The sequence below is a fragment of the Vicugna pacos genome, chromosome 27, assembly GCF_048564905.1.
Source record: "Vicugna pacos chromosome 27, VicPac4, whole genome shotgun sequence".
NCBI classification, from domain to species: domain Eukaryota; kingdom Metazoa; phylum Chordata; class Mammalia; order Artiodactyla; family Camelidae; genus Vicugna; species Vicugna pacos.
This window is the reverse complement of record NC_133013.1, coordinates 6,121,209-6,136,849: the sequence shown is the minus strand read 5'-3', so window position 1 is coordinate 6,136,849 and position 15,641 is coordinate 6,121,209. Positions and strand designations below refer to the sequence as shown.

The window sequence follows — 15,641 nt, the reverse complement described above, 5'->3', positions numbered from 1 at the left end:
CTGAAAACCGCAAGTCTACGTAATTAACAAAGTCGGGGCTGAAGATGAAGGCGCCTCAGAACAGCAATCTTGTTTTCCTGCCCGACAGGGAGGCTGCCGCAAACATTCATAATTTACCAACTTATGCCGTCCTTGAAGGTGTCATTTGGTTTATTTAGTCATTATTTTTTTAATGGAAGTACTGGGGATTGAACCCAGGACCTCGTGCATGCAAAGCACGCGCTCTACCACTGAGCTATACCCTCCCCCCTTGTAAGTATCATTTGAACAGAAGGGTCTTGTATAAATTCCCAAGACTGTTGAAATTGTTACTATGTCCTATGGAGATGTGACCTGCACAGAGGGCTTGTGATCCTGGCTGGGTGTTCTCAGGACAGTCACCTCCCTGGCAGGGATGCTTCAGCTGGTGCCTTCACACTTAAGACCAGCCTCACCCCCCGACCTTCTCTCTCGCAGTGGCACTCAGATGATGAAAAATTAAAAGCTTGTGCCTCTGTTGGATTTATTACTCCACAAATGATCTGAGCATCTGTTACAGAGGCAACAGCTAAATTAATAAATAAAATATGATGAAATGAAGAGCAAAATCAAGGTAAAATATCTGACAATATAAATAAAAAGAAGATGCTATTTTTTTCCCTAAAAATTCAGGAAAGGTTTAAAAGCTTAATTGTATGATTTATATAATAAGAGCTCTGTCTTCTGGAATTAGATATCTTTTTCCTTAAATGTTTTGCACACACACACACATATGATTTAAAAAAAAAAAAAAGGAAAACCCTAGATTCCCGAAAGATTTGTTGGCGTTTTAAGGGAATTTGTTTTTTGATTTTTTTATGGAGGCACTGGGGATTGAACCCAGGACCTCGTGCGTGCTAAGTATGTGCTCTACCACTGAGCTGTTACCCCAGCTCCCCAAGGGAATTTTTTCAATGCATATTCCCCATCGACCCCATGATGCATGTTACAAAGTGCAATTACAGTCAGAAACCGTAGCAGCTCTTTGCCTTCATCAGCAACGTGCTTGTGTTCTAGTGCCCCTTAATTATGTGGAAAGTGGAATTCGGAAACATTGATCAGTCACAGCCGTCATGCTTCCTTGACAGAGTAAAATATGGTAATGAAAGCTATGTAGGGACAAAAAAAAATCTGCCAGCTGAAAGGTGGAAATTTAAATTGCAAAGAGTTTGGGAGGACTCAGAAGAGCAAGCCTGATGGGGACCTGTAGCGTGCTGGCCTCCTGAACCCACACCTGCCGGAGGAGAGCTGGTCAAGCCCAGCCTTGGGACCCCCTGCCCCAGTGTCAGGCTGGGCGAGGGCAGGTCACCTCACACACAGACCCCAGCAAGTGGCTGAGAGGGCTGACCGCCCACTGCCTGGTCTGCCGTCATCAGTCTCTGTGTAACCAAAACTCTAGTTCCCATTTTCTCTGAGCAGATTTGCATAAAGAGTTCCAGTGAAGTGAGACACAGAGTACAAGTCACTGGCCCAAGGCCCGGGGCCCGTGCTGCCCAGCCTGGCCTTCCGTTCCCCGGCTACCCAGGAGTCTTCCCTGGCTCGGGGGCACTCAGGGTGGCAGCCCTGAGTCTGGGAGGAGAGAAGACAGAGGTTTTACCTCTCTCCGTGGAGATCAGGAAAGTTTACGTAACAGAGGAGGCAGCCGAGCTGGGCCTGAAGGAATGTGATTCCAAAAGGGATTGTTTTGGGGGGCGGTCCAGGGAGGGGACATCGCAATACAGAGTCCAAAGGTCTCAGCTTGTCCTGGGAGCAGAAGCAGTTTGGTGTGTCTGAAACGCAGGTGATGTGGACTTACAAGTTCTAGATTCAGTCTTGGTTCTGACGCTGACCAGCTCTGTGACCTCGGGCAAGTCACTTAACCTCTCTGAGCCTGTTTCCTCGTTTGTGAAACTAAAGAATGGGAATCTGTTAACACAGTGCCCGGCTCACACTAAGCTCAGTGAGTGTCATGTCACAGCAGCACTAATCACAACTCAGTGATTCTACGTGAGCTTCTAGTACTTTGTAAATATACACGCATGTGTATCAGCATATGTGTGAGTGGCCGGCTGAGGCAGAGAGCCGTGGGTATACCAAAAACCAGCTGGGATGTTGGACATCTCACACTTACACACTGCGATATGCCTGATCACATTTCACTTGGAAACAATACTGCTGAGATTTCGGTATTTACGTATTTTCAGGGGAAAGAGCCACATAGTTGGAAGGCCAGGCCTCCCTGCTTCCATCGAGGGTCAGCCCACCTGAAACATTCCTTCTGGGGCTCGCAGGCCCCTGGTGAGGCCGTGGGGAGTCAGGCCAGGAGGGGCTGGCACGTGGGGCCCTGTCCCTGGCTTGGCAGGGAAGCGGGGGGTAACCCCAGTGCCTGACTGTGTTGCTGGAGAATAGGGGTAGGAAGGAATTCGAGAGCAGGGCATGATAAAGTGAAAGCAGGTTTATTTAGAGAGAGCCACACTCCATAGTCAGAGTGAGGGCCATCTCAGAAGGCAAGAGAGAGCGCGACACGACACGAGGTGTGGGTGGTGGGTTTCTATGGGCTCAGCAATTTCATATGCTAATGAGTAGGAGCACTATTCCAGCTATTTGGGGGAAAGGGCAGGATTCCCGGGAATTGGGCCCCCTCCCACTTTTGGACCTTTTGTGGTCAGCCTCAGAACTGTCATGGCACCTGTGAGTGTGCCATGAAGCTCAAGGTCCACTCAGATCTCCCGCCATCTTGGTTATAACTAGTTTGTCCTGTCCTCAACTGCTGTCATCCCTTCAGTGGTTGTGCCCTGCTCCCTCCCCTCCTGTCTCAGCCGGATGCATCCCCAGATCTGAGGAGGCCCCCACCACCTCTCTGGGCAGGAACAGGCGCCCCAGTGCCTGGCGCCTCCAGAGTCAAGAAGCACCTGGGAAGGGATGCAGTGCTGGAGCCGTCATGGCAGATGGAGTAAGATGTACGGGAAGGGGATGGCCTGCTGTCATCTGGCCCAGGGGCCCCGTAAGGCTGAGTTCCCAGCAAGGCCACAAGGGGAGACGGGTGCAGAAGTAGAGCTTTTGGTCTCAGACTTTGTATGTCTGGCGCATGAATGAACATGAGATGTTTTGGCAGGATATTGATGAGATGAAAATCCTTACAGCTAAATCAGTCATAATCACAATGTGGCAGTGATTGTGTTTTTAACACCTTTATCGAGATATAATTCATATTGCATACTCTTCACTCGTTTAAAGTGTGCAGTTCAGCAGTTGTTAGTATATTCCCCATTCTGTGCCGCCATCAATGCGGTCACTTTTAGAACATTTTCATCACCTCAAAAAAAAAAAACCCTGGACCCTTTAGCTGTCACCCCCAATGCCCCTGTTCCCCCCTCCCCCCTCAGCCCCAGACAACTACTAATCTCCCTCTGTCTCCACAGATTTTCCTGTCCTGGAAATTTCACAGGAATGGAGTCCTGTACTATGTGGATTTTGTGTCTGACTCCACACAGAGTAATGCTTTCAGGGTTAGTCATGCTGTCATATGATGACTGGAGTTTCTAGGGCCTTACCAGTGTCACTCAGGGTCTTGAGTGTCCCCCTGCACAAAGGTAACTAGTCCTGCATCTTTAGGGTCCAAGCTTTGGGCGCCCTGCACTGCCATCAGTGGGTCACTCAGTAAACACGGCCAGGCCTGGAGGAGCCAAGTTATTGGAGTAGGCAATTGTCAACAGACAGACGACAGTGTCTATGGAAGTGGTCAGCTCTTAGTACTCAGAAACGGAGGTGAGTTTTTACAAACCTCTTTTCCAATGCTCATAATAAAAACAATAACCCCAACAACTAACAACGTTTGCACATTTGCACTTTGCACCTTTAGCTGTATAACCTTGTCTGATGTTCGCAGTGACCTCAGGACTCCAGAGCTCAGAGAAGCCCTGTGGCCTGGCCGGGGTCACTGTGTAGCAGGTGGGACCTGGAGTGAGCCTGACTCTGTGCCCCACAGGTTCAAAGACCCTCCGGGACAGACTGCCCCTCCTCCCTCCAGGCTCTAATCGTGAGGCCTCCAGGTTCAGCCTCCCGCTGCCTCCCTTTTGGGGTATCTGAAGGTCACATACCCGTCTCAGGTGGGCTTCTGTAAGAGACTCTAGGGGGCATCCCTCTCTTTCTGTTGTACAAGCCCTTTCTACATCCAGATGGGCTGATGGACCATCAATAAGGGGGGCAGGCTGGCTTTTAAATGCTCTGGAGAGATTTATGAAAAATTACCATGGCTTCATTTGCAAAGCCCTGCTGTGTGGTTCCCAGTGACCCGGACACGGAGGGGCAGCCCTGAAATAAATCTGTCAGCATCCACGCACTCAGATGTCAAGGTTAGGGAACTAATCAGGAGGTTTCCAGAATTTTTCTTAGAATGAATCACAAACTCAGTGAAATAACCGAAGGAAGAGATTTATTTTGATGTCTATTCCCTGGGGTCACCAGAGGGTTGCTTGGTGTGATAAACTGTGCTTTCCAGCCGAGCCCTGCCCCCTCCCTTCCCCCAAGAGGCTGTCTTGTCCTTGACGTTGGCTGCTTCAGTCTTCAGTGCCAAAGCAGGGGTGTGATCATAGGAAATAATTCCTTGCGTGTTTCTGAGATGTGGGAGAACGGACTGGATGGGGAGGGGCGGATTTTGTCCAGTTGATAAGAGCACAGGGACTCACTGGAGCCCAGGGTGGGGCGCCCTGCTTCGCGGCTGTGCCCTGGTGCCAACTGCCGGGGGGAGCTTGGCTCCTGTGTACAAACAGTTCTATGGGGACGAGGGAGGAAGACAAGCCTTTGGTACCTGCCTCATGGCTTCTTTTTAGGGCTTGATGAAACTCTAAACCAGGGCTGGCTGGGGAAGCACTTCTGGCAAAAGTGGGAGACTTCTCAGGAAGAGATGCTGCAAACTGAGGAGGGGGCTCGGGCTGTGGGTGGCCAGGTACAATGACTCACATCTACTGCACCAGAGTTTTTGCCATTTAATAGCATTTTATGCCTAGCTTCACATAGGTCATTTAATTTTTGAGTTTAACTTATTTCCAGGTATTTTATATTTGTTGCTGTTTCTTTGAATAGAAGATTTTTTTACCATTTTTATTTTATTTTTTTACTGAAGTATATATAGTTGGTTTACTATGTTGTGTTAATTTCTGGTGTACAGCATAGTGATTCAGTTGTACATACATATATATATATTCCTCTTCATAATTTTTCATTACAGGTTATTACAAGATATTGAATATAGTTCCCTTTGCTCTACAGTAGGACTTCGTTGTTTTATCTGTTTTACATATAGTAGTGTGTATCTGCAAGTCTCAAACTCCCAATTTATCCCTCCACCCCCTGCCATTTTTATTTTTAATTGGTTATTACTAGTATCATATTTGTTATAGCCAGTGTAACAAGTTCTCTTAATTCCAGTTGTTTTAGTATGGTCTTTTTGATTTTTTTAGATATTCAATCATATTTGAAAAGAAAGACAATTCTATCTTCTCCAATATTCACACAGCTTACAGTATTTTCTTATCTTATTAAATTAACTAGTGCTCCTAAAACAGTGTAGACTTGTGGGCATGCTGGTGGGTAACTCTGTCTCATTCCTGATCTTGGTGGAATTGCCTTCAGTATTGCTCCAGTTAAAATGATATTTGCTTTAGGTATTTGCCTGCTAAAAATCTTATCAGATTTATGTGGATTTCTCCTAGTCTTAATTGACTTATGGTTTTTATGAGTGCCTGTGAAATTTTATGCAGTGGTTTTATATCTGTTTATAGGAGCATATGACTTTTCTCATTTAATTTGTTGCTAGAACACATTTTCTTGATAAGTTACCGCTGTTCTAGAATTCTCTTTCTAAAATGAACCTTGGGTAGTTTTCAGGATAACCCGGGTTTTGGAAAGACGTAAATGTGTAGTGTTTAATAGAACTAAGTTCTATTTCTCCCTTGTGCTACATGGCCAGCCAGGCCTGGGGCTGTAGCCATCAGAATGTACACATTTACCACTGAGGCTGCTAAACTTCTAGGTTCTGGACATATTTTCAGGAGATACCATCTGGGCGCACAGCCAACCCTAAGGAAAGGGTAGCCAGAGACTGAAAAAGACAGCGCTGATACCATCTGAGCACCTGGCACCCACCATGCTTGAATTCCAAACCCTGGACTCTAGTTTTATGAAATCTGTAAATTCCCTTGCTTGTTTTAAAGCACTTTGACTTGAGTTTGCATTCAAGAGTACTTTTTAATACAGCCATGGGATATAATTCCTTTGATATAGCATTGCATTCATTTTAGCCAGTATTTTGCTTAGAATATTTGCTTTTTTTATTAAAAGAAAAAATTGCCCTTTTGGTTTGTTGGCAGGGTGGAGGGGCTTCTGTTTTCCTTTTTCAGAACTGCTGGTAAGGTTATGCTAGCTTTATAAAGGCAACTGGCGTTTTCTTCTTTGGCTCTTGGCCTGAAATTGTTTTAAAACATAGGAATTATCTTTTCATTAAAGGTCAGAGTGAATTCAGCCTGAAATACCATTTTGGACTTCCCAGTCTCCTTTATGGTTATTGGCCTTTAGGTTTACTGCATGTTACAGGCTCAGTATAATAGTTTATATCTTGCTAGGAAATTATCCACGTCCTCTAGATTTTCACATTTATGGCTGTAGAGCAGCCCATATTCTTTTCATCTCTACTACATCCGTGTTGAATCTCCTGTCTCATTCCTAATGTTGTTTGCTTTGGCTTTCTTTAAAAAAAAAATCAGTCCTACCAGGGAATTTGCAGTATTTTTTTTGGTCTGTTCAAGAATCATCATTAGGCTTTATTCATCTTAACATATTTATTTCTATTTCATTAATTTCACTTTTTATGTGTGTTAAATTTCTTTTTTTCCTATTCTCAGCTCATTTGTTTTCTTTCTCTTCCTAAGTTCTACATTTCATTTACTTTCCAGCAAGCTCATCTGTTTTGAACCTTTTTCATTGAGAAGAATAAAACACATACAGGGAAGTGCACAAAGCAGAAGTATATAGCTGGGCAATTTATCATGAGTCAAACAGCTGTGTGCCCTCCAGCAAAGCCTAGAAATTAACATCACATCCCCAGCATCCCAAGGCCCCCCTTACGTGCTCCTAATCCACTGCCTCTCCATTCCCACTGCAGGTAATCACCTTGGGATATTCATCCTTGTGATATTCACATCTTTAATCTTTTTTATAATTGTATCAACCGTGCATGCACTTCTGAACACTATAGTTTAATTTTGTCTGGTTTCTTGAACTTCATTTAAATAGAAATATTGCTTTTATGTGTAGCTTCCTGTGCTCAGCATTATGATGTGCAGTGTACTCCTGCTGTATGTAGCTGTAACTCATTCATGTTCATTGCTGTATAATATTGCATGTATGAATGTAAAACCATTCATTCATCTATTCTACTTTTGATGGACATTGAGCTCTTTTGTGTGAGGCTGTTTTGAGTAATGTTGCTGTGAACTTTCTAGTGCATGGTTTTTGTTATCATTGTACGCATTTCTGTTGGGTATATTCCTAGAATTGAAATATTCTTATGGGTATCATATTAGGTTGGGTAGCAGTCTTTAACTTAAGGAGATAATGCCAAGCTGTTCTCCAAAGTTGCTGTCCCAATTCACACCACCATCAGAGTATCTGTGCTCCTGTTGCCTCACATTCTTATCATCACTTGGCATTGTCTATTGTCATTATTTTTCAGTCTTAGCCATTCTGATGGGGATGTAATGGCATCTCACTTTAATTTTGATTTATGTTTCTTAGAGTGCTGTTGTGGTGGGGTTCAGTGCCACATGTTTCATGTTGGGTTGTTTGTCTTTTTCTTAACATTTAAGAGAGGGCTTTTTGTTTGTTTTGGATATGAGTCATCTGTCACATGTGATGCAAAATCAATTTTTACTCTCCTGTGGGTGGTGTTTGATGAAAAAAAGTTTTTAATTTCAAATAGTCAAACACATTAGTTATCTGTTTATTCTTAACACATTTTGAGCCTAGTTTAAGAAGTGTTTTCCTGTCCCCAGTGATATGAAGATAGTCTCCTGTATTATTCTCTCACGGTTTCATTATTTTGACTTTCACATATTCATCATTTACAATCCATGATAAAAATGCTTCAGTGAGCATATATTAAACACTTCTGAAAGAAAGGAATAAATAAAAAGCCTCAGCAAAGAAATATAAAATATAAAATATAAAAAAAGAACCAAATGGAGATTCTAGAACTCAAAAACACAGTTAACTGAAATAAAAAAAACTGAGTGAATCCGACTCAATGGCAGAATGAAAGAGGCAGAAAAAAGAATTAGTGAATAGGAAGACAGAACCATAGAAGGTACCCACAATGAACAACAGAGGGAAAACTGACTAAAAACAAAACCCAGCAGAGTCTCAGTGACTTGTGGGCTGACATTTCATGTCATGGGAATTACAGAAAGACAGGATTAAAAAGGCAGGGCTGTCCCTGATTTCAAGCTATACCACAAAGCTGTAGTAATCAAACTAATATGGTACTGGCATAAAAACAGACACATAGGTCAATAGAACAGAACAGAGAGCCCAGAAATAAACCCACGCAAAATGTGGTCAGTTGACTTACAACAAAGGAGCCAAGAATAAACAGTTGGGTAAAGCACAGTTTCTGCAATACTGTGTTGGGAAAACTGGACCACTGTCTTACACCTTACACAAAAACTAACTCCAAATGGATTCAGACTTGAGTGTAAGACCAGAAACCACAAAGCTCCTAGAAGAAAACACAGACAGAGAGCTGCTTGACATGAGTCTTGGCAATGATTTTTTTTTGATCTGACACCAAAAGCAAAAGCAATAAAAGCAAAAATAAACAAGTGGGACTACATCAAACTGAAAAGCTTCGGGGAAACAGAGGAAACTGTCAACAAAATGAAAAGGAACCTGCTGAATGGGAGAAAATATTTGCAAATCATATATCTGATAAGGGGTTAATATCCAAAATATATAAAGAACTCTTACAAGTCAATAGAAAAACAAACCAACAGTATGACTAAAAAATTAGCCAGAAGATCTGAAAGAACATTTCTCCAAAGAAGACATTCAGATGACCAACAGGTACATGAAAAGATGCTTAAGATCACTAATCATCAGGGAAATGCAAGTCAAAACCACAATGAGATATCACCTCATGCCTATTAGAATAGCTATTATCAAAAAGACAAGAAATAAAAGTATTGATGAGGATACAGAGAAAAAGGCCCACTTGTGCACAGTTGGTGGGAGTATAAATTGGTGCGGCCACTGTGGAATACAGTGTGGAGCTTCCTCAAAAAATTAAAAATAGAACTACTATATGATTCAGCAATTCCATATTTAGATATTTATCTGAAGAAAACAAAAGCACTATCTTAAAAAGATAGATGCACCCCGCCATGTTCATTGAAGTACTATTTAAAATAGCCAAGACATGGAAACAACTTAAATGTCCATCAGTGGATGAATGGGTAAAGAAAATGTGGCATATATATACAATGGAATATTACTCGGCCATAAAAAGAAGGAAATCTTACCATTTGTGACAACACGGAACCACCTTGAGAGCATTATTATGCTAAGTAAAGTAAGTCAGATAGAGAAAGACAAAGACCATATGATCTTACTGACGTATGGAATATATATTTTAAAAGTTCATAGATACAGAGAACAGATTGGTAATTGCCAGAGGCAGGGAGTAGAAGGTAGGTAGAATGGGTGAAGAGGTCTCAAAAGATACAAACTTCCAGTTATATACAATAAATAAGTCATGGGGATGTAATGTAAAGTGTGGTGACTATAGTTAATAATATTGTATTGCATATTTAAAGTTGCTAAGAGAGTAAGTCTTAAGTTCTCATCACACACACAAAATTTATAACTATGGTGACAGATGTTAACTAGACCTACTGAAGTGAATAAATATGTGTATTTATTGTATTGTATATATAGTATCTCTCTCTATAGCTAGCTAGCTAGCTAGCTAGCTAGCTATCTAAAGCAACCTAGGTCTCTGCCATGTCTTGGCAATTGTAAACAATACAGATGTGAACATTGGGGTGCATGTATCTTTTCAAATTAGCATTTTTGTTTTTTTGGGTATATACCCAACAATGGAATTGCTGGGGAGGGGGTCATATGTTAGTTCTATTATAGATTTTTGAGAAACCTCTGTGTTTCCCACAGTGGTTGCACCAATTTGCATTTCTACCAGCAGTGTGGGAGGGGTCCCTTTTTTTCACATCCTTACCAACATTTGTTATTTGTGCACATTTTGATGACAGCCATCCTGACAGGTGTGAGGTGACATCTCATTGTGGTTTTGATTTGCGTTTCCCTGATGAGCAGCCTCGCTCTTAATTGCCAAAAATTGGCAACAATCCACATGTCCATCAGCAAGAGAATAAGTATACAAATGGCGGCATATTAATGTAATGTATTATTATGCAGCAGTGAACATGAATCACCGACACCTAGATGCAGTAGCATGGATGAGTCTCATAATTTTAAATGAAAGAAGCCAGGTGTTAAAAATATTGCCTGATTCCACTTACATCACGTTAGAAGACCAGGCAAAACTAAACTATATTGTAAGTGGTCAAAGTATAAAGTTGAAAGCATGGAAGTGATTATCAAAAAGTGAGGAGGTTGGTGAACTTTTGGTCTAGTGGGAGGGAGGAATGATGGGGGAAGGGGCATGAGAGGCCTCCTGGGGGCCTGGCCGTGGTCCCCTGGGCGCTGGCTTTGTGATAAATCTGGGAACTGTATGTGTGTGTTCTGTGCATTTGTGTGTGGTTTCACAATATGGACATTTCAGAAAATGGGATAACAGGCCTGACCCCCAATCAGTGGTCATTATTTGTGCAGAAATGTAGAAGTCCCACATTAGCAAGAGTCGGTGAGAATGTGGGTCCATTTGAACTCTCACACCTTGTTGGGAGCATAACTTGTTCAAATATTTTGCAGGCAGTTGGCCTTGCCTCGTAACGTCATGTGTGCATGTACCATAGGACAGTGCAGTCTGCCTCTGGGTTTAGCCACTTAGGAAACACGTGCCTGTGTGCACTGGGAGGCGTTCACGCCGACGTGGTTGATGGGAGCCGGAGCCCGGACACAGCACCATGTCCGTCCGCAGAATGGGAGGCGGAACAGCACCCCGTGCAGCGCTCTGAGCGATGGACCGCAGCTCTTCACCGGTGTTACTGAGCTTTGGAAATACTGTGTAGAGCAAAAGAAGGGGGGTCCATACAAATAGAGTGTGTGATTCTATTTTTAAAGTTTAAAAACTGGTCAAAGTAACACCTGTCTTGCTTAGAGATACGCGGATATGCGGCAAGACCACAGCAAGGGAAGGATTAGCACAAAACCCGGGATAGTGGCCGCTTCTTGGGGAGGGGCTGGTGGGTGTGTGCTCAGCAAGGGGCACAAAGGCCCCTAAAGGCCTGGCAGTGTTCTGTGTCTAGGTTGGGTGGGACATACTCGGTGTTTATTTAAACTGAACACGTATATGACTCTCTCATGTATATTTCATAGCAGAAAATAAACTGAGAAGTTCATGCTATATTAAGTACAAAGCTCAGACTTAAAAACTGTATGACCCCGTTTTAAAATCAATTTGAATATCCCCAAATGTTAACTGTTGGTTATCTCAGAGGGGTAACTGAAAGGTGATTTTTGTTGTTATTTTATTCGGTATTTCAAAATGTTTCGTATGATTCCTGTAATCAGAAAAAAATCACAGTCAATGCGGTTTAAAATCCCTGAAAAGAAAAGGAAAACAGACTGCCTCTAGACCTCCCCACTGAGCATCTTGGAGTAGCCTGAGCAGGCCCCTGAGGTTCTGACTGATCTGTCGTGGCCCCGTCCCCGGGCGCCGGCTCGCAGCTCTCAGGCTGCAGCAGGATGTGCCCTGAGCCAGCTCCCTTGTGAGCGCCCCCCCCCCCCCACGGGAATAATGCCCGTGTGCTGGGAACTCGCTGTCTGTCTGTGGGGGAGACAGAGAGCAAACAAGGGCCCTAGAGGGCGGCTGAGCACACACTCATGGGGAGAAAGAGAGGAACCTGGTGACGTTGCGGTTGAGCAGTTTTCTGGGATGTCGGAGTTAAACCTAGGGTTCCAGGAGAGGCGAGTTGGGGCTCAGAACCCTTGCTAAGAGGGCAGGGCACTTCCTCCAGTGGGCACTCCTGGCCCCTGCCATCCTCCCCGCCTCCACCCTGTCCTCCCCTCCCTCCCCTGCTCCTCTCCCTCCCCTCATCCTGCAGCAGCCAGTTGGCCAGTTTCCCAGTGATGTCTGCTGCCTCGTGCAGTGACCTCACGTGCTTCTCAGTGTGCCCGCCTCCTACCTTAGAAATGTTGGTGCGAATTCGCTTCCCTGGCTCCGAAACTGCATCTAACTGCATATTCAGGCTTCCCAGCCACACCAGACAGTACTGGTCCCAGTAAATTGCTGGGATGTGCATTTACCTGTTGTGGGTGAGGGCTGGGCTGGAGGTATTACCTGAGGCACCGGGTACTGCAGCTGAAACAGGTTTTCCCTGACTGGGGAATCCTCACTAATCAGGTGGAAATCCAAGTTACTGCAGCTGATGAAAAGGTCTTCAGTGGAAGTACGGAGTGCTCCGCCCCCGGGAGAAGCAAGCCGCTCTGGAGAGGGAAACCAGACAGGGCCTTGAGGACGAGGAGGAGTTTGACAGGCCATAAAAGGAGACAGCAGTTGCTGACCAGGGGCACAGAATGTGCCAAGGCACGGAGCTGTGATAACGTCTCCACACTTAATGTGAATATCTGTAACTTTTTAGCTTCAGTTTCTTCAAATTTATTTTTTTAATTGCTTTTCAAATAGGATTTTAGAATAATTCCTAATGGTGTTTCTGACGGCGGGTTCTGGTTTCATGACTGTAACGGAAACTAAATGGGATGCCTGTCACGTGTTCTTAATCCCGCCGTTCAAGCACGCGACCCGGGCAGAAGGCCGTTTTAACTGTGCGCTCTGTCTGTGTTCCCCGTCCAGATTAAGTTTGACAGCGTCGAGGTGTGCGTCTGCTGTGAGATGCAGCACCAGTCGTCCGGCTGCAGCAACCTGGGGGAGACGCTGAAGCTGAACCCGCTGCAGGAGGACTGCAACGCCGTACGGCTGACCTTGAAGGTGACGCCGGGCTCCGGGGGCGCGCGCGCTCCGTCCCGCGCCCTGCGCCCCACCCCACACCCTGGGAAGGTGTATTAACTGCATTCCTTTCAGTTCTTAGTGCATCCAGGTAGGTCAAATACATGAGGGAGTCTCTTCTCAGAGAGCATTTTAAAGAATAGTAGATATTCACTGTAAAGGTGTCGCTTTCTGGGTTTTCCATTTTCACTATTTACTTCTCCGCCTCGGACGTAGGTGAAGTGGGGCTGAGCGGTTGAAAGCGGTCTTGACAAACGTGAGTGTGATGCATGCTACTGCTTTTCTGACATTATTTCTGTTAACACCGTCAGGGGACAGATGGGTATTTGTTTTGCCCTTTTAAAGCTATTTGGAGGAAGAAATTTCACCGTCTCCCATGGCAACCTATTCTTGTGTACAGTGTCTGATTTTTTTTAATGATATGGAAAATTGTTTATATTACTCCTTTCTTTTTCTTCCTGCAAATTTTTCTTACTCCTGAAAAGCAAAATTGGCTGCTTAAAAATGCATATGAACAGTGAACTTAATTCTTCTCTTTTCCCTGAGACCCAACTGCTACACTTTTTTGAAAGATGTGGCTGCTGTCCGGGGAGCCCTGGCTGGTGGGAGGGTTGTGTTCGCCGTATGCAGGGAGCCCTGTACGCGCACAGGGAATGCAGTGTGTCGGGAGCTGCGGACTCCATAGGGCTGCCCTGGGACCGGGGGAGCACAGAGGGCAGTGCTGCCATCTGGAACCGGGCACCCGTGGCTTCTCCTCCGTGGGCGTCATTTTGAGTGCTGGCCAGGGTGACCAGTCAGTCTGGTGGGCTCCCCATTGACTCCAGTGCACCGGGAAACTGGCAAACAGAGAGAGAGCGTGCGCCTGAAGGATGTGGGGGGAGTGCGCCCAGCGCCCAGTACCTGGCTTGTTTCACAGGGAGATGCTCCCAGTTCAGTGGTCCCAGCAGCCCACCAAAATGACAGGTCTAGGGGGCTGGAGGAAGCCAGAATGTAGCATCGCAGGCTCATCCTCTTGCGTGCGAGGCATTTCTTGCTATCTCTCACTGCATCTGACCGCAGTGTCTAGCTTTTTAAGTAAATTTTTAAATTGAAGTATAGTTGACTTACTATGTTGTGTTAGTTTCTTGTGTACAGCACAGTGATTCAGTCATATGTATGTATGTATATATTCCTTTTCAGATTCTTTTCCACTATGGCTTATTACAGGATATTGAATATAGTTCCCTGTGCTATACAGTAGGACCTTATTGTGTATCTATTTTATATATAGTAGTTTGTATCTACAAATTCCGAACTCCCAATTTATCCCTTCCCAACCCCCTTTCCCCTTTGGTAACCGTAAGTTTGTTTTCTGTAGCTGTGAGTCTGTTTCTGTTTCGTAAATAAGTTCATTGTGTCATTTTTTTAAGGTTCCACATATAAGTGATATCATGTGGTATTTGTTTTACTCTGACTTACTTCACTTAGTATGGTCATCTCTAGGTCCATCCTTGTTGCTATAAACGGCACTTTCATTCTTTTTTATGGCTGAGTAGTATTCCATTTTATAAATATACCACAGCTTCTTTATCCTGTCATCTGTTGATGGACACTTAGGTTGTTTCCATGTCTTGATTATTGTAAATAGTGCTGCTGTGAACATTGGGGTGCATGTATCTTTTCGAATTATACTTTTCTCCAGATATATGCCCAGGAGTGGGGGTGCTGGATCATATGGTAAGTCTATTTTTAGTTTTTTAAGGAACCTCCATACTGTTTTCCATAGTGGCTGCACCAAACTGCATTCCCACTTACAGTGTAGGAGGGTTCCCTTTTCTCCACACCCTCTCCAGGACTTTTTAATGATGGCCCAGAAAAGCTTTCTTGAACTATACATTTGAATTTTTTCTGCTGTCTGATTTTAGGATAACTGCATTCCTTGGACCCCTCTACCTGTCTTCTATCACTATCATTTTTTTCTTTAATTTTTTGAAACCCTTCCTTTTCCACCTCGTTTTGCTCTATCTCCCTCCATGTTCTTCTCCCAGCCTTGTTTTCTGCACAGAGTCATCTTTGTGCTCTGTTTTTGATGCGATCTCGAGTCTGGGCAGCTCGCTGCTCAGCCTGTTTCTTTGTCATTTGTTCCTGAGCCTTTGTGTCTGTACTTTTAGATCTTAGGCTGAATAAGCCGCTTTAGTGTGGTCCCAGCTTCCCTGTCCCTCTCCCCAGATGTCTCTAGCTAGTTCAGTGGATTTCGTTCCTTTCTTAGAGCTTCCCTGAGGTACACGGATACTCCAAAGCACTCCAGCCAAGTTCTAACCCTTATCAAGCATCATGGGCTTTTTAAACAGGCTTTAGTGTAATTAAGGTTTTGCACTTCCTTCTCATAAACACAGGTACTTCTTCCTCTGAGATTCACGTACATCTAGTTTTCTTGTAATTAGTGGTGTAGTCATTCTTAATGGAC

General features: G+C 44.2%; 1 protein-coding gene and 1 non-coding gene across 3 annotated transcripts in view; one reads left to right on the top strand and one right to left on the bottom strand.

Annotated features, from left to right (window-relative positions):
* ENTREP2 (endosomal transmembrane epsin interactor 2) overlaps positions 1-15,641 on the top strand; it is a 275,220-nt gene that overhangs the window by 228,704 nt on the left and 30,875 nt on the right. The window contains exon 4 of one of the 2 annotated variants that reach the window (XM_072950669.1): positions 13,043-13,177. The exons of the other annotated variant lie outside the window; for it this stretch is intronic. Coding sequence (XP_072806770.1) covers positions 13,043-13,177 — 135 coding nt within the window. The remainder of the gene's footprint in view (positions 1-13,042; positions 13,178-15,641) is intronic. 2 annotated transcript variants of the gene reach the window in all.
* TRNAA-UGC (transfer RNA alanine (anticodon UGC)) lies at positions 174-246 on the bottom strand. Its single transcript has one exon. It is a non-coding gene; the product is annotated as a tRNA-Ala (tRNA).